Genomic DNA, 19,727 nt, shown 5'->3' with positions numbered 1-19,727 from the left:
ACTGTCCTTGGAAATACATTGGAGCCAGGAGCCAGGGAGTTTATCCTTAGCCTAAGACTTTGCTGGTTGCCCTTTCTGTTTCTCTTGCCTGCCAGTGCTTGCCATCCCTTTCCTATGTCTCTTCCTCAGCACAGTACCATTCTTTGCAGAGTTTGCAAAGCTCTCTTGCTGACTTTGGGTGGAAGGTTTAAAAAAGCGGAGAAAGGAGTGGCTCTGAAGGCATGGAAGGACACATTGGGTTCTCCTTTTTAAAATTTTAATTTCATTGACACGACTTGAAAGGTTTGTTTTGGTATAAGGCAAAGCTGCCAATTCCAAATACAAACAGACGGACACACACTGTGTGTATCAGATGTTGGAAATAAAAATGGTTTATTGATTGAAATAATAGAGGCATTATTTTGATTTGTCATGACATGAACGCTGATTTATAGAGCTCTTCCCCCATTGATTTCTTCTTGTAGTCCAGACACATGGAAATGATAAAAATCTCACCAAAGCTCACCTTGGTGCTAATCAAGACTGCTTGATGCACGTTATAAATCTGATATTATATTTATTGCTTATCTTTATTTGAGAGGTTAGTCTCCATTCTAGGATTGTCCCCTTTCAAAAAAAAAAAAATTCGGATGCATCTGTTTTCACTTTGCACTTTCAATGGGCTGGAGCAGACAATAGTGTGAAAAACATCTGAAAATATGAGGCGACAGAGCTGCATGTGTGTTTCATTTTTGCAGTGTTAGGGTAGAAAATAACAAAAGAAAACACACACACACATACACACACACACATACAGAGTCTCAGGACAGCAGCACAAAGGGAGCTCTGACCCAGAGCTAACACACTAGACAAATTAAAGGAGTAAATCCGAGGAGGACCCAGGGCAGCGAGGGTCTGGGCTATTTGGAAAAGATCATGGACCTACCATAGAAATTTAACTTGGGTGGGGGAAGAGCAGAGACAGTGAAGTGTCCAGAATTGGAACTCAGTCCCTGATGCCGGGGACAATATATTTCATTAAAACAAAGAGTTTTCTTGGACTGCGCAATAAAAGAAAAATAGTTAACAGAAAATAACCTCTCCCCTCCCCAGCAACAAAACAACCAGTCACTCCAAACCAAAACCGAAACCGAGTGTTGCGGGATCACAAGAGATTCCCACTTGACCTGAGCCAGGCTTAGAGCTCAGGAGAGGTAAGTGGGGCTGGCGTGGTTGGAAGGAGACTAAGGAACGCCTTTTCCGTGAAGGGGCAAAAAAAAAAAATATTTGCAGAGTTTAAAGGCACAGGAATACAAAGACGGGTATGGGATTGTCTGGTTATCCACGGACACCGGCTGTTGTTGCCTCCCAAAGATGACTAGGTTACGAAAACAAAAGGGCCGTCGGTAAAGAGGAAAGATTTAATATCAGCGAGAGCATCCGAGGAAATCGTACTGAGCGCTGCAGCTCCGGAGCTGGACCACTGCTGCGGTGTAGCCAATCCCGGGGCCTGTAGGCGCGAGCCGCAGAGAACAGGGCAGCGCGGTGGGAGCAGGAGCCTCCTGGCCGCAGAGCCAGCCACGATGCGGGACCCAGCTCCGACTCCGACCCGCGGACGTGTGGGAAAGGATGCAGGACTCCGGGCCAGGGCGGTCCTAGGGAAAAGAGGATGGTTGAGCAGAGAAAGGGATGCCCAGGGCTCTCGATTTCTCGTTCCAGATTTCTGCCTCTGTTTCCCCGCCGTCCCAAGGACGCGCCCTAAGAAAAGGCGCCTCCGAGAGCGAGTGTCCCATCCCCAGACACGGAACGCCCCTGGCACCTCAGTACTGAAGGGAGAGTTTCACTTCTGACCTTCCTCCAGGTCGTTTATTATTCTTGTAATCATTTAAATTTATTGTGCAGCCTGTTGCGCTGTCGGGACAGAGGGCGATCCATTTGGGGCTCCCCAATTTCCCTAAAGGCAGTCTTTTCCCCGGACGCCGCGTCGCTGACCTAGTGAGGGCACGCGCGCATTTTCTTGTTGAAAAGCGTCTCCGACTTCACCAGGCCGGTCCCCTCTTGAAGCTCACCTTAGGCAGTCGCTGGAAGTTCCAGTGCAGGCATATAAGCTTTCCTCTGGCAGGATTCTTCAACTCCAAGGCTGCCTTCCCCAGTCTGGTTCCATGATCACTGCTCATATCTCTGCATTTAGTGCTTAGGAAACTTAGAAAGCCCGCTTTCATTTGTACGTCGTCTGCCGACAGCCCCTTTGAGTTAGTGCATCCAATCCCCCCTCCCCACACCCAGCGCACTCATTTTTATTTTTAATAAATGATTTAAAAAATCAAAACAAACCTCTGAATCAGTCCGCCCAATTTTATGCTCCATCTCCTCTATATAGGTGTTAGATTCTCTCTGCCAATCGATGGGAAAGAGTGTTTAAGGACATTTGCAATTTCCTTTGTCACTTGCCACTCTATGTGTGTAGATTTTACATATCATTTGTTTACCAAATCAGTTCTGATTTCCTTAGTTCAAGATTCAGAATTTTTTTTGTTTGTTTGTTTTTAGATTAATTGCCCAGCACTGGAAGGACAGGATATTTTAGAGGGTCCACTTGATGCAAAAATGGTCAGCCAGCATTAGGGCAAAACAAGGAGATTGTTCTGACAGATTCTGGTCCTCTGCAGGTTTTGAATGAACTCAAAAAGCCTTCTTTGCCTTCCTAGTACTTTTTACACTTTTTTTTTTTTTTTTAAAGGCCATACCTTGAAGTGATGGTTGGGTGCCTAATTTCTCTTGGCCTTAACCTCAGGCATTACAAGTTCCTCCTTGCCCAGCCCAAAGCACTGTGTAGATCCAACACCCCTGGTTGCAGATAACATTCAGTCATGTCAGTTCTCTTAGCCATATGATGCCTACCTGCATTCTGATCTTGCATATTCTTAGGTTCCTTATGAGTCTCACTGGTTTACTTATTGATTTCTTTACATGATTGCATCATGACTCAACACAGCTGAGTGCTGTGGACCTTGTGGATGATACTATTACTTCCCTGATTAAAAATCTACACAGTAAGATTTTTTTTTTTAAATGAAAGGTTTGGGTGGTACAAGCATCCTTTTGTTTTATTTTTTTTCTTTTTCCATAAAATGAATGAGCTTTAAGTTATAAGAAGCTCAAGTTAACTATGCAGGTGTTTGGCAACCAATTTCAGGTTTTCATGGCATAATTATCTTGGATCATCTGATGGCCAATTGGATTAGATGACCACTTGTCTACCTCTGAAGGAATCCTAAGGGCAACTTCATCACAATTCACTTATCAGCCAAACAATTGCTATATCTAAAAATGCATCAAGAGTTTTTGTCTATTTCAACAGATAGCAAGATTTCATGGAATTTGAAATTTATAAAAATAGCTAGTTATATTTTGGGGTCAGATTTAATTTTTGCTTGGGTCATTTACTTTGGAATTTATGAAGGTATCCATAGGTGTGGCATCTCTTTAAGCTTCAACTGTAATTAGGGATACAGGTGAGGTGGTGATGTTACTGAGATGTTAAGGACAACACACACACACATGAGTAAACAAAAGAAAGCCCTGCAGTAACAGCCTTACTTCAAAGCACAGCTGCTCCGCTGGGGTCAAGGTGGTTTCTTCCTACCTAAAAACAAGATTGTCTACCTAAAATTATAATAAAGACCTTGACAGACCAAGGGTACAGCTGGCCCAAGATGCAGTCTCTTGGGAATAAAAGGACAATTAATAGAAAGTCCTGTTGGTCTTCCATAGTCCTGTCTTTGTTATGATGTGGGCAGAAGTAAGTCAATAATCAGAATTTTGAATAAGCAACAAATGAGTGCCCTTCAAATATTAAACGGTGAACCGATATTTTATGGATCTGGAAAAAAAAAAAGAAAAGAGGACACTGTCTTCTGAACGGACAGCAATTAGATTTTGTAACTAGACAGAAGGATTGGCAAAGAACAATAGCTCAAATGATGGCTTGTCTCATTCAGTCAATAACTAGGCAAGAAGAAATTTGGACTAAGGAAATTTACCTGTCCAAATCTCTGTATTATGGTTCCAAGTTCACTAAGCAACTTTCTGATTATAATTTACATTGCTGTGCATATCTGATGAACTACGAGAATGTACTTAGGTCTCTGATATTTTACATATGTATATGAATATATTGGATGGATATTCTGATTTTAACATCGGTCTTAATGACATTGGTTAAATGATTCTTCTCTAAAAGAGTAACTCTTGGTTTGCTAAGAAGTCAGGTTTCTAGTCCTGAAAGAGCTAGGACTGGTCTGGTGGACTATAAAAAGCTTTCTGGGAAAGGCTTCCTGTCTGCTCTTTTAGAAAAGGCCTGTTAACACCTTCCTAGTACCCAGAGCGGCTCATTGGCTGTCTGCTCCAATTTCAATGGATATCAATGGTACCTAGAACTCAAAAGTATTTAAGACTTATTTTTTTTAATGAACAAGTACAAATATCACAAATGTCTCTGCTTTCTATAAAAAATTAATTTGTCTAAACTATTCTTGTAATTAATTCTAGCTTTGGTCAGCACCAAATCATGAGTTCACTAAGTCTGTCACCTACTGCTATAATGTATCATATCCTTTTATGTTTAACATAGTTTAATTAGATATTCTTTTTGAAGTTAAATTCTGCCATTTAGGGAATGCATAAGATTCATTATTTTATTGTTTCTCTTCCTAATTTTTTAACCCCTATCTTACCTCAGCAAAAGGAACTACCAGATTTATTTAGCTGTCCCCACAGAAAACCCTTCATCTCTTGATTGTGAATGTGGCTTATTGCTTCACATTTTACATTTGTTTTTTCTATTATTGCAGATAATATTACACCTATTGTTTAAAGATAAATGCACCTGACTTTTGTAAAAATTTAGTATCTAAAATTAGGGCTTTTGGAGGATTAAATCAGATAAAACATAAAAGACTTAACTCAATGTCTAGCACTTAGCATGAAAAATATATTAGTTGCTACTATCTTAGACATTAGATTTTCTCTAGCTGAAATTTTTAAGGCATGGGATATATTGACCCCGTATTTTCTGTTCTTTCTTTGTGGCTAATAGCTTAGAATTCTTCCTCTTCTATATATATTTTAAGTTATTTTTCCCTAAATACATTTCATTAAAAATGTTTATATTCGTGGATTTAATACAAACATGGAGACTGAAGCTTGCACTGTGCAACTATTTTTACAAAGTTAAAATAATGTATAATCCATCACTAATCTATTGAGTCTCACTTGTCATCCCATCAATATTTTACTCACCCTTCCTTTTTCTTTGAATCCTAGAGTTGGAAAAAAAACCTTAAATGTCAACAAGTTGTAGAATCATTGAGTTTTTCATTGTAAATGAATTTAGACATATCTGGTTTCTAGAATCTAAGTCAATTCTTAATTTATCCATGATAACTAAGCTACTTTTATCTTTTAATGTTCTTACCAAAGTTACTTTAAGCATCTACCTAAATGATATCTCCTAATCTCCTCTTCTTCATACAGTGTTCCAGTCCTGTTCAAAATGCTGTGCTGATTGTGGGGCCATGATTTCTTCTTACATATTATGTGTGGCATTTATTCCAATGGCTGATGCTTGCTTTTTTTTAATGGATCCTTTGATTTAAATATATTTTCTGTAATTGTTAAGAATTGAAGAAACAACCCTGGTTATTTCTAGATCATTTTTTAAATGGATGGTTCTTGTGTTAGCAATCCATTGAGGTGCAGCTCAGTGAAGATTTGTCTAAGAGATTATACATTGTCACTGAAAATTTATAAATTTCACATTTAAGATTTTTAAAAACAATCTCTGGATGCACATTATTTTCTCCAGATGATTTGTAAATTGAGATTTAGTAAATCTCAATAATTCTGCACTGCTATAATGATGATAACTTTGACCCCCTTCAATGACTTCAGTAAACTTCAATGCAAGAAGCGTTTCAGACTTACCATCATGGTTTTATGCATCCTGAGTGCAATTTTTGCAGGTGATTTAGTGTATTTATGAAGAAAGTGCCACAAACAAATAATCTGAAGATGCAGGCCAGGCTCTATCACCATAATTTGTTATATGACTATAATTAAATCCCTTGACTTGCTCTTTATCATTTATTTATCTGTTAAATGGGAGTAATAATGTGTGTGTGTGTATGTGTGTGTGTGTGTGTGTTAGTTTGGCAAAACTACTACAGACAAAACTACTGTGGACTGAATGGATTAAATAACAAAAACATATCTCTTACAGAACTGAAAGCTGGGAAGTCCAAGATCAAGATGGCTTGATTTAGTGTTTACTGAGAAGAACCAAGAAAGGTAGATCTTTTGGGCCTTTTTATAAGAGCATAATCCCTGCATGAGCTCTCATCCTTGTGGCTTAATTACCTCACAAAGGCCCCCATGAAATCCTATTATGTGAAAGGTTAGGATTTCAACATATGAATTTTGGAGAGACACAAAAGTTTTTTTCCATAGCTTTGTGCATGTGTGTATGTGTGTGTCTGTATGTGTACACATGAGAGAAACTAAACTTAGACCATGTAATTTAAAATTACAAGGCATGAGAAGAAACTTCTTTTGGACTACTTCCTCTGGGCCATGTCTTGTGTTGGGCATGGTGCATATATCATTTCATCTGATGGTATCATTACTCACATTCATGAAGTTTATGATTGGAAAATTATCAAATAATTTCCAGTTTTCTATTTTCTTCTCTATCTGGTTTTATGTTGCCAACCAGGTTTTAACCAATTATTCCAACATCTTGATTTTATCCTTTTTTTTTTTTTAAATAATGGTCTCTTCTTGTTTTAGGAATTAAAAAGCTTCTCCTATCTCCTGTGGGATATTGCTTACATATAACTTTTGAAGTCCCTATCTGTTTTAGACACTTTACTTTCACAGATGATAACTTTTCTGCCTTTAGAGTTGGGAGCTTTGCTTTTAAGATCTTGGCTTTGCTCAAATATTTGTTGATTTTTGGCTTTGTGCTTCTCTTCATACTTGAGTTTTTCTGTTTTCATGTGAACAATTCTTGTCTTCATAGATTGTGAGGAAGGATCTAGATAGGCTCTTTGATAGAGAGTATAAGTAGCTCATCTTTTGAGCTTTTAATATCACTGTTTTTCTCGGTGTCATCTGCCAAGAGGAGGTAGTACTGCTTCTTCCTCTCAGGCATCCATAGGCACTGGTGACAAATGTCCCCACAGCTTTCTTTTCACAAAGAGAGGAGAACTCCTTTTCCTAAAACTTTTGCCTAATTCATGTTTATCTTATTTCTGAAATGGAAGCAGCCCTGAAAATGTTTTTAATATTTTCAACAGTTTTGAGCTGTACTCTTTTGGAGTGCATACCTGGAACCTGGCTCAACTTCTCCGAATCTCACAGCAAACTCAAAGGGACATCACTACTTATTTTGGCCCCAGGAGGATAGGATGAAAAAATTACTGAGACTCTAAGGGTGTTTGGGATCTGTGGCCTTAAAATACTTTGTTGCGCCTTCTTAATCAACTGCTCTGATGGTTTACCCTGAGACTTTTGCATGAGTGTTGCCTATCTTGTTTCTGAAACTTCGGAACCCTGAAATTGCTTTCAGTATTTGCAATAGTTCCCCTCTCCCCCCCCCCCAGTATTGGGGATCAAACCTAGGACTTCAGTGATGCTAGGGAAGTGCTCTATCACTGAACTATGCTCCCAATCCTTTGTAGCAGTTTTAAGATGCTCTCTCCTTAACTTTCTTCTCCCATCTCCTTTCTGTCTTTCTGAGATTCTTAAAAATTTCTTGTCCACTGACATCAACCCTTTCTTTTCCAACGATGACAAGGATTTTTGAGGTGGGATAAAGTGGGATGACATGGGAGGGGGATGGGAAATGATGTCATGTTTAACCTAGCATCTTCATCTTATGCACCCTTGAAGACTTAGGTTACATTTGGTTCAGATACATTTTAAAAATCTCTTTTAAAATGTTTTTGTCTTTATTATTTTGCTAGGCACTACCCATTTTTGGTTTTGTTGTGTATTTTAAAGTTATTTTTCTCTTAGAAATACTTGCTGCTTTATCAAAGGCGTCTGTAGAGAACAGATTATTTTTCTTTGTCTGCCAGAAGAATGGAATTACATCATTATGTTTTCTTAAAATTTTACTTCTTTACAAATACTTTCCAAATTATTTTCATAATCAGCATCATTTTTTGTCCCTTTTCTAAAATTAAATAAATTACATAAATTATTATTTTGGTCCTTTTTCTCTGCATGGGGGTTTGAAACCTCTTTCATACACAGCAACAAAGTGACTTCCTCAAGAACATATCCCATAACTAGTTTTTGTACACATTTCACCAGAAAATTGAGTGTTTTGTTTTCTGTTCTGTCCTAACAAATATTTGCATTCATGAACACTGAAAAATGATTCATGATTTGGTTTGGAAGTGTGAAGATTTTGTGAAGTCCTCACTCTTTTTTTAAAATTAATTAATTTATTTTAATTAGGTATATATGTGAACAGAATGCATTTTGATTCATTGTACACAATTGTAGTACAACTTAGTATTTCTCTGGTTGTACACAATGTAGCATCACACCATGTGTGCAGTTATACATTTTACCCAAGGTAATGATGTTCATCTCATTCCATCATCTTTATGCCCTCATGCCTCCCCCCCAACCCCTGTTATGGATCAGCATCCACTTTTCAGAGAGAACATTTGGGCCTTTAGTGTTTTGGGATTGGCTTACTGCCGCAGTCTGGCTGCAGCAAAATAACCGGGGGGTGACAAACAACTTGTGTACATTGATAAAGGAGGAGTGGGAGCCGTTTATTGTAGGACAACAGAGGTATTTATACATTCCACACAGCTTATCTTAATTAACATAAACTAGATACAGCAGTCAACCAATAAGGAATCTCCACACTTAATAGCTCGCTGGCGTTACTTCACAAATCACTCCCTCTGGCAAAATGCCAGGCGCCATCCAGACTTGTTTACAGACTCTAGCAGCTTACTTCGCTTAGCATGATATTCTCCAACTCCATCCATGTACCTGTGAATGCCATAATTTTATTCTCTTTTAATGCCGAGTGATATTACATTATGTATATATACCACAACCATTCATCTATTGAAGGGCATCTAGGTTGCTTCTACAGTTTACCTATAGTGAATTATGCTGCTATAAACATTGATGCGGCTGTGTTACTATAGTATGCTGATTTTAAGTCCTTTGGGTATAGAGTGAGGAGTGGGATAGCTGGGTCAAATGGTGGTTCCATTCCAAGTTTTCTAAGGAATCTCCATACTGCTTTCCAGATTAGTTGCACCAATCTGGAAATCCCACAGCCATATATGGGTGTGCCTCTTCCTCCACACCCCTACCAACATTTATTGTTGCCTATATTCTTAATAACTGCCATTTTGAATGGCATGAGATGAAATCTCAGAGTAGTTTTGATTTGCATTTCTCTATTTACTAGAGATGTTGAACACTTTTTTTTCATATATTTGTTGATTTAATGTATATCTTCTTCTGAAAAGTATCTGTTCAGCTCCTTAGCCCATTTATTGATTGGGTTGTTTATTTATTTGGTGTTAAGTTTTTTGTCTTCCTCTTTTTTGAAGTTTTTAATACAATTGTTCTACCTTTCATACTTGTGATAGACAGCCCTAGAGAACTTTTTAACAGATAGAACCCTGAAATAAAGGGGGATTCAACAGGTAGGTTTTACTGTGTGGGTGGAACAGTGGACAGGTTTCATGACCCTGCACTTCTCATGGTGTCAGATCAGAACCCAGGAGTACTCAGAGCAGACTCATACAAACTGGGAATGAAGACAAAACCTTAGTTACATGAAGATTTTGCCGTAGGTCGACTATGTGTCTATTTGGATTTATCAATCCACTGCCATATTCTTCAGATAACCATCTAGATTGACTAGCAGGCAGACTCTGATCCTTCACAAAAAACCCTGTGTCCCAAAGTGAATGGCCTCTTTAGCACTCTCAGAGCTTTTAGCAGAATTACTCCAAACCCTTTATATGAACAGTTTAGCAATTTCCAGGAATTTTACACACACACAAAATACATAGTAAAATCTCCTTATAGAAACTGGTCCTGCAAACTTGGAATTTGTATTAATTCAAAGAGGAGCTTCACTGAGTTGACTTATAATTAACAAATAAAACAAAATGGATTCAGTCTTTATAAGTTTTTAGTGAATAAATAGTAGAAAACTTAAAAAACTGATTCTGAATATCCTTGAATTCTTATTCTTTATTTTGTTCATCAAATTTAAGTTTACATGCTAATTAAAGAAATAAAATTTATACTGTAATTAAAATCTTACCATTTCCAGCTCAATCTTAGAATGCAGCTTGTGGCTCTATTGCTCCAAACATGGGAGGCATATTGGTTGATAAGAAGAATTCTCTATTTGTTAGCAAAATTTTGTCCAAAACTACTTTAGAGATGGAAAACTTGAACATGTTTATATAAGTGATACTTAAATCGAACTTAAGTTTCCTCATTTGGCTTGTCTGATTGGTCATACATTTGTAAACTAAAAATGTAAATCAGTGAATACTTGGAAATTTTCCAGGTTATGCTAGCTGAAGTCTTCCTAAACTGAGATAGCAATCTTGATGATAAGCTCAGTTTGTCAGGCTCAGTTCCATATGTCCCATTTCTTGTTTAAATATTTGATTTCTTAGAGCACTGCTTTAGAACTTGGGGATGAAAAAATTCTCACTCCAAATGTAGTTATTAGGAAAACGACAGACAACTTGGTAAAGAAGTCCTACTGTTGATATGCTTTATAGCTGCTAGCAGGCTGAGCTATGCTGGAGTCAGGTTGTTGCTGTGTTTGAGCTTGAGTCACAATTTAGCAAATAGAAACTGTGCCCTTCTCATTGCACCACCACAACAAAATCACCTCTCAGTGTAGCTGAGAGAAAATCCAGTTGTTTTATTTTGAGGTCATTTTCTTTTCCAGAAATACGAATCTGAATAGTAAAAGCAGTAAGTCAGTAGCAAATCAAAGATTACGTACTGCTACCTTAAAGAAAAAAAAAAGGTACATTTTGGTCCATCTTTCTGTACATGCACATTAGTTTTCTTTATCACATTATTTGCCTCTCTATTTGCCACAAATGGCACTTCTTTCTCAATACTTGTGATGTTTTTACTTGGCTGATGCACAATAGCACGATCTATTGGCAAATATTGTTTTGGAGATGAGGAAACTGAGCCCCAGAGAAGGAAAGTAAATTTCTCATAATTGGTTGGAAACACAGCAGGAACAAGTACCTACTTCTTCTGGTTCCTAATCAAGTTTCCCCATTGCCTTCAAAGCTCAGTTCCTCCTGATACCATTTCAAAACACCTCGCTATTGCTTGTTTCGCTTTCAGCTTTTGATATGATTTGACCCTAGAAGGGCAAGTGAGATTGAGTTGATTCATGAACAAACAGTGCAGACAAAGTGATAAATATTTCGGAGATAAATATGTTTAATTAGCGAACAAGTATGAATACCTATAATAGGCACCTCACTCACTTCCAGAGGATGGCAAAGCATAAGTGTAATTTTTCATGTTCTATTGTTTAGGAAATGAATTATGTATAAATTGTTCCTAAAATAGCACAGCAATTTATTAACAGACTTTCAATGACTTCTGGGGAGAATGTTCTAAGACACAAAGGCCATGTCTGTATGCAATCATGGAATTGCCATTTTAATGGAGATTTGAATTTTTGTAGGGACATCTTATCAGGCCAGTTTGAAATGACAGTGGAAGGATCAACTATCTTTCTTCTTCTGTTGTTCCGCTCTATGGAAACAAACAAAAGAACATGGATAAAATACTATTTAATTGACTCCATACAAATATGCTTTAAATATCCACTTTGGAACTGGCTAACGTTTTTTTTTTTTTTTAAATCTCTTTTTAGTAAATGTGATACATGACGTAGAATGTGAAATTTTTATGAGGTTTCCATTTATGTCAACTCATTCTCATCCATTCATTATTTATTTGGCAATTAAGAGAATCTGTACTGCTATTCAGTTTATTGTGTCAACAAGCATTTGTTACAAAGCTACTCATTTACCTGGGTTCAAAAGAAGTGAAGTCCTGACATATTCCCAGGAGCAAAAACATTTAAAAATTCCACATGCTTAGCAAATAATATTCTGGGTTATTTAGATTGCTCTGTGTGTATAGGAGAATACAGTTTGATTAGCCACATGAGCTCAAAATGGAAAAAGGATGTAGGATGCCTAGAATATACCATCAGTATATGACAAATTTAACATTGAAATTTTGCCTCACTGTCACTGTATTTAAATGAATTTGCAATGAATAGTTTTTGGAAGTCAAGTTCTAATTTTCATTTTGTCATTAGAATGGAGAATGCAAATTTTCACACTGCTTTTTGTAAAAAACACTTTTTCTGTTATGAGTGCATCTATAAAAATCCAAAATATAAGCTCTGATTCATTTTCAAAGCTTCAAAACTTAGTTCATACAGATTAATTTCATGCACATTATTTATTCATTAAGTCTCCTATACCTCTAAAGTTCTAATGACCTAATCTTTGTGTCCTTCATTCCTCTAAGATAATTCACTGAATTATATTCTGAATGATACGATGAAGGGACGTTTGATAAACTAAGTTTTATGTGTTATTTATGAGAAAGACACTTAGGATTTAAATAAGCCTTTAAAATATTTACATTCTTACTTCTGACTTTTTGTTTTATACTTTTTTTTTTTTAAAGAATGGGGTTTTCTCTTATATTTGATGTAGGTTTCAGACTTCAGATTTATAGCTCAACACCTTGCAACAAATTTTGTAAATATTCAGTGGGGCCTTGGTCCTGAAATATAAACACTTCTTGCTATTGAAGCACTGAAGAAAAGCAGAAGCCCTCATTTATTATGAGGCATTCAGAAGACTAAAGAGATTTTGGACTTCTTTTTCTTTTTTTTCTGGAACATCTTCTTCAATAAGAAAAATGAAATGTCATCATGCTAAGGTGAATCATAATAAATGTTATGTCTTGCCTGACACCGAAAATAAATCCAAGTAAGTTTGGAGAAATATTGGTGGCTTTTCCCCCATAGAGGTTTAGATCAGCTTTATAAATTAAACAGTATACGTTGACAGCCCAGGGCAGTAAGTAAACTCTTCAGTAGATAATCTCCATAGAAACCACAAAAGTTTAACCGTCTTAATCTAGAATAGCATTCTCTATTCAACTCTCAGATATAATAATGGCAAATCCTTTTTTTTAAATATTAATGATTAGTAACAAAATTATCTTTTAATTGAAAACATGTTTGATGCGAAATAACTTAGAAATAACACATAGGTATTAATGATTGCAGGTAATCTCAATATGAAAATTTTCCTAATGAAATTATCTAATAATTTTGCTGAATTTTAGAGAGTTCTATCTTGTTGCCAGGCATTTTCCAGGCATTTTATGTATCTCCAATATACCAATTAAGAGGAAAATGGGGCACAGAGAGTCAGTTGCCCTACAATATAAGTGGTAATGTTTAGATTTGCCTCTGGGCTCTGTGATATGTCATATTCACCATTTAAACCATGAAGCACAAACCTAAGTGAACATTTGTATCAATTGATTTAAAGACAAAAGGTAATACTATTTTTGAATGATAAAAATTTAAATCAATCTTAATCACCTATCAACTTCTTGTGGTGTAATTTGACAGATGTTAATAGCTTTAGTCTCTAGGATCTGCTGGCTCTAGAGTTAGCAACCTCCTTAAATGTACATCACTCCCACCCCCCCTCCTTTGGTGATAAGGACACCTTAGAACACAACAGGAAACCTTGTAAATTGTGAAGACCCATAACAGAAAAAACACAGATTAGTTTCTGTGTTTGTTTAGCTAGTCTCCTTAATGGAATGGTGCCCCTCCCCCAGCAAATTCACATCCATCTAGAACCTGTGAATGTGACCTTATTTGGACATAAGATCTCTTTGCAGTTGTAATCAAGTTAAGGTGAGGTCATGATGGGTTGGAGCGGGCCCTAAACCCAATCACTGGTGTCCTTAAAAGAAGAGGGAAATTTGGATAGAGACACAAGGGATAAGACACAGGGAGGGAGACCCTGTGAAGAGAAAGTGTAGATTTGCAGTGATGCAGACACATGGCAGGAGAGCAAGAACTGCTGGCGACCACTGGAAGCTAGAAGAAGCAAGGAAGGATTCTTTCCTGGAGACTTGGGAGGGAGCAGAGCCTTAATTTCAGACTTCTAACTTCCAGAACTATGAGAGAACAAGTTTCTGTTGGTTGTGCTACTGTGTAAGATCAACCTCAGGAAACCAAGACAGTTAAGGGCACCCATTGCTACCAGAAGAATACAATTGCCCAAGGAACAAGTGTACTGGTTGGGCGGGTGTTACTGCCTGGGGTAGCTAGGACATCTCAAATAGAACTAAAAGTTGGAAGAAACACAATAAAAAAGGGAGAAAAGAGGCAGAGGAATAAGTCCGTAAGGGAGAGAGAACAATATACCATCACTGGGAGTCTTTTCATCTTGGTAAGTCTGACTAGGGCTTGTCTTACCAAAAATAGTCTCTGGAAGATCAGTGATCTTCACTTTACTTCCCTCCTGCCTAGACTAGAATAATTCTTCAAGAGTGCCCCTGAATGCTGACTTTGTTTACTAAATTAACTATGGAGAGTGACAGCATCTTGTTCATCTTTGTACCCATAGTGCCAAACACAGTGTCTTACTGGGGAGTCAGTCCACATATGTAAATAACTTCTTCTCTGCTTCTGCTACCTGTAACACTGTAATAAAGCCAAGTATACATTTGGGTAGAGATTAATTCAGATGTTTCTCTCAAATTGACCTAAGAACTGTCCAAGGTTTGGGCATTAGCTACAGTGCTACTGAGTTTCACCCAGAGCTTTCTCTACAGTTTTACATTCTTGGATGGGCCAAGACACTTCTGTAAATGTTATCATGTTTTTCTCTTTTCCTTTCTGTCTCCCTTTACGTGCCATGAGTAACACCTTTCATCCAAAGTTGTGCCTCCTGATTCAATATTTATTTATTAAGTTATTAATGAGCATAAAAAAACATGCCAGACATGGTTTTGATTTTAGGAATACAACAGTGAACACATGGTCTCTACTTTTAAGACCTGGTAGGGCACATGAACACATAAATAGGCAATTAAATTTAGTATAATAATGTTTGAGTGGAATGGAGTAGATGGTAGGAGAAACTTCCCTCTTGGAAAAGATGGATTTTAAACACAGTGATCCCTCTTTGTTTCTCTCTAACTGCTGTAGGAAAAATATTAAAGATGACTCACAAGGAAATACAAATGGTTATTGGCACATTGTCTTATTTCATTCAGCCATATTATAACTTTAATAGTTATGAGTCTATAAATATGAAATTATAGTCCCTATAGCTGTCCATACAAGAAGCAGTTTTTAAAGAAATAAATCTTTTCTTAGTGTGCCTAAATAGACTACAGTGACTAATCTCTGAACTTGCCATTTGTGGGACCAATCCTTTGTACATTTCTTGGTCTGGAGCTCATTTTTTCTTCTTTGGGTTTGGTTGGAAGCCGTTTTGGCAGGATCTCAGCAAATACTTACAAGGTATCACTCTACTACATCCAGAGTAAGTCTCTGGGCAGACATCAATCAATAAGATAGACTGGTTCCTTGTCTTCCTGCAGCTGGCTGTTTTAGCAAAAGAAGGAGTTGTGTTTCTCTGAGAGTCACTTAGGGTCTAATTCGAATTGCTCTCAAGTTTTTCTAGCTGATAGCCAGAGCTGTCAGCTGTTTTGAGGTTATTCTATCAAAACCTCAAAAATGGTTAAAAAGGAGTTATTCTGATTATTTTTGTCTATTTAAAGAAGCAAGTATTTGGCCTGAGATACCCTCTCGCTCCCCACCCCCAACAGAATTTAGACCAAGTAGTGGACTTGGTCCTGTGTGTAAATATTTGTATCTTTGTAGCTGCAGAGAAAGGACCCCAATTAAATGCTCTTGAGCATTTAATTACTTTCCGTTGAGACTTTAACATTAACCCTGTTTATTACTCTTAAACTACTCCAGAGGGCAATATTTTTTATTGGTGACAGATTGCCCAAACTGTTGCCAGTGACCTAATCTCCCTTGGTAGACATGGCTGCATTTTGCTGAGAGGTATTCTCCTGAATGAGGAGTGTATACTGTATTAAAGCAAGTGCTTTCCTCTTTGTTTCTGCAAATCTGGGCTATGGATTCATGCAGATCCATTGCACAGACCTTGAGTTTTCACTTGAAATCTAGGCATTGGATGTGGCTGCACACATTCAGTCATGTGCCTTAATTCTTTGACCCAGTTCTTCCTTATATATTATTGATAGAAATCTGATATTTGGCATCTGAAGCTATTCATGACATGATTTGAGGTCATAGGAGGAAATCTAGAACCAGATGCCTAGAATCAAAGCATCAGGAAAGAACAGTTCTATTTTTGATTTTGCTAGGCAACTTTAGACATACCACTGACCTTTGAACTTCAGCTTTCATATGTATTAAACTGTACTATTCATGCTTTGCCTATGCATGGCGTTCTGATGAGCACCGGCTCATGTAAGATAAAGGCTAATTATTGCTGTCAAAGGTAGTGGCAGGATCCACTGGCTTGATAATCACACTTTATTATCTCCACCTTTCCCAGCACTTCATGAAGTAGTGTTCATTGATTTAAATTGCTGGAGTCAGAATAAAATTAGTTCAATGTGTCGCATCAGTAAAAAAGCATGTAATGACAGATTTGGAAGAAAAAGAGTACTAAAGACTCTATAAGATTTTTTATGTCTTATCTCCTTGTGTATAATATATGTAATCATGTATATGTGTATAAATATATAATCACTTAATTATTAACATTTCAAAAGAGTATTTGGCACTTGCTATCAATGAGTCCTTGCAGAGACCTGGCACAAGAATGTATATAAAGATAACAGGTGATTTGACAAAGAATTTTTGAGGCAAAAAGTATGTCTACTTCTGGCACAGAAATCTCAATAAAGTATGCCCCACCCCTTTGCTGGCTGTGGATGAAAAAGAGGAGAAGAAAGAGAAAAAAAGAAGTGGAAATCTTCTGTATCTAACATTCTAATTTTCAGTCCCAAACATAAAGGTTTTTCAATATTATTATTGCTAGGAAAATAATTGGCTTTCAATTATGCACTCTTAAATAACATCATAGAGGCCAAAGAATAGTTAGATATAGCTACAATACTGTGCAACTAGCAATGCTCACCAACCCAAGAACATAAAAAGATGAATTTGTTCCCTCAACTGCATCATAACTAATGAGTTAGGAGAATCATAGTTATGATTCTCATTGAACCTACATTAGACACAATAACATGTTTGTGAAGGGTTGCATTTGGTATGTATGATATAATTCTGGACACAATGACTTTTACTTGCATTGGTCAGTGCTTTGCTGATACATGTACTTTGGAGGAAGTTCAACTGCAAGAGGTCAGTGGGTTAAATAAATTTCACATCACATTCAAAGCATGGATGATTAAAACACACTCTCTCCCCCCTCCAATCACACTCTTTGCCTTCTTCATACAAATAATATATTTTGATCTTGTCATAATTATAGGTTAGTAAGAATCCTTTGCTGCTTATTAGGAAAAAATGCAAAAATATTTTTGCATATATATAGACAAATATTAACTAATATATTTAAGGTTCTCGTAATTAAATTATTTATTAATATTATGAATATGTTTCAGATGTTTTTAGACATATATCCTGATCTACTCAAATTGTATTTAATTTTTTAATTACTACAGATAACAAATACTCCTTCCAAATTGACATATTTTTGCAGTACATAAATATTTATTCCTGGACTCTCACTCTAATTGTCTAAAATGAGAATTTGTTTCTTTTACTATAGGAACAGATGTGATCCATCATAGTAGCCCATAAATAAGGTGTCAAACTGTTAGATTGATCAATTAATATAAATTATTGAAAAATAATGTAACTTTAAGGTCACTAAGGAATTAAGCTTAGTGTTATTTTAAAAGGAAGACTTTTCATTCTTAAATATATATACATATTTTTGAAAGAGTGATTCTATTCTAAATAAAGTTTCTAGCCCTCAAAGGCAGATTTGTTTCTGCTCATAGGAACAAATAATGATTCTTAGAGTCTCTTTTAATATCATTGTCACTAGGGATGATGCTTTTAGAAATTTTACATAATCTTTTGTGGCAGTTAAAATATGTCCATAGACTTATTTGTTGCTTCTTCCTTCAAAAAGTGTAGACTGATCCTTCCACTTGAATGTAGCCTATTTATGGTCAGAAACTCGCTCATATGGATAGGTGGAGATGACTGTGACTTTCGGAGTTAGTCTTAAATGACATTGTCACTTCTGCCTTGTTCTCTCTTGGATCAGCTCATCTGGAGGAGGCTCAACTACTGTTCCATGAAGACACTGAAGCAGTCTGGGAAGAGGTCCATGTCGAAGAGAACTGAGGTTTCCCCAGTGAGTGGCACAGCTCACCAGGCATGTGAGGGAAACATTTTGTAAATGCATCCTTTACCTCCAGTTAAACGTCAGACAAGTGTAGCCTTGGGCAATGTGATACTCGGGAAGTGGTACTTTAGGTATTGTCAATGGCTACTGTCTGTCTATCTATCTATCTATCTATCTATCTATCATCTATCTTTGGCACTGATGATTGAACCCAGGGTTGCTTTATCACTGAGCTACTGTGGAGAGTGGTGACAGGGAATGGGAGAGCAGTGTCTGAGATTGGGTTCTCTGATGACCTCATGGCTATGGCATGTTTGGTGCCTGGGAATGTTTTTATGTAAAGTTGCAGGATGCCTAGGTGCTATGATAATGCCCTGCATGAAGAGGTTCTGTGCTAGAGTCTTATCAGCCCTGACCTTGATCTCAAGCACATAGCTCCTGGGAATAGAGGAAATTTCTTGCTAGACCACCACAATGTTTCACCAGTTCTGATGTTTCTGAACCTGCCTGTCTAACAGTAACTATAAACAATGGACTTTCTCAAGAGCTATTCAAACTCCTAACATTGTACTTTGCAACTGTAGAATGCAACTGCCAGAAAGCTGCATAGTGTTGTTAGCCCAGTAACTTTCCTGAATACAAAGAATGATGCATAGAATTAGCAAGCAGGGAGAGGCGCGGCTGCGATCAGGTGGAATCCCGCCAGCCAGGCCCGCACTGACCCCCGGGCTGAGTACAGGATTTTAGACAGGGAAGGAAGCGGTACAGTCCCATCCCCCACAGCAGACACTCCACCAAGGCAATCAGCAGCCAGCATCTTGAAAAGCTGAAATATCCACCGCCACTCTCCGACAGATCTCAACAACAAAACAGGTGTGTGACACTCAGCCCATCCCCCATTCATCGGGAACTCGCATAAAATCTCTCCTAGGCTTGCCTGGGGAGGGAGTATCAGAGTGAGCCTGCATAAACACTAGGGGGGAACTAGAGGCACCTGACCTGCAAACCCCCCCCCCCATCTGCAGCCAAAATGAAACCTGTCTAGCTAGCGCTGGGGGAGGGGCAAGCAGGAAAAATCAAAAGGACAGAGTGCCTGGGATCCCAATTGCCAACTGTGGGACCCCGGAGATCCAGGCCGACTGATTCGCGTGGCCTGCCCTG

At 37.5% G+C, this 19,727-nt stretch overlaps 1 protein-coding gene and 1 long non-coding RNA gene across 2 annotated transcripts; one reads left to right on the top strand and one right to left on the bottom strand.

The window, feature by feature from the left end:
- Positions 1-348: 348 nt before the first annotated feature.
- LOC144365366 (uncharacterized) lies at positions 349-2,360 on the bottom strand. Its single transcript, XM_078016528.1, has 2 exons — positions 2,049-2,360; positions 349-1,634 (listed from the first exon to the last, which is right to left on the bottom strand). The coding sequence occupies exons 1-2, from the start codon at positions 2,199-2,201 to the stop codon at positions 1,407-1,409; spliced, it is 381 nt and encodes a 126-aa protein (XP_077872654.1). The 5' UTR covers positions 2,202-2,360; the 3' UTR covers positions 349-1,406.
- LOC120885721 (uncharacterized) lies at positions 800-18,732 on the top strand. The gene is made up of 3 exons (XR_005728420.2): positions 800-1,193; positions 6,260-6,327; positions 18,486-18,732. It is a non-coding gene; the product is annotated as an uncharacterized LOC120885721 (long non-coding RNA).
- Positions 18,733-19,727: the final 995 nt, after the last annotated feature.

This window comes from Ictidomys tridecemlineatus, chromosome 1 (genome assembly GCF_052094955.1).
Source record: "Ictidomys tridecemlineatus isolate mIctTri1 chromosome 1, mIctTri1.hap1, whole genome shotgun sequence".
NCBI lineage: Eukaryota > Metazoa > Chordata > Mammalia > Rodentia > Sciuridae > Ictidomys > Ictidomys tridecemlineatus.
The sequence above is the reverse complement of the archived record's forward strand: the minus strand, read 5'-3'. Positions and strand labels throughout refer to the sequence as shown.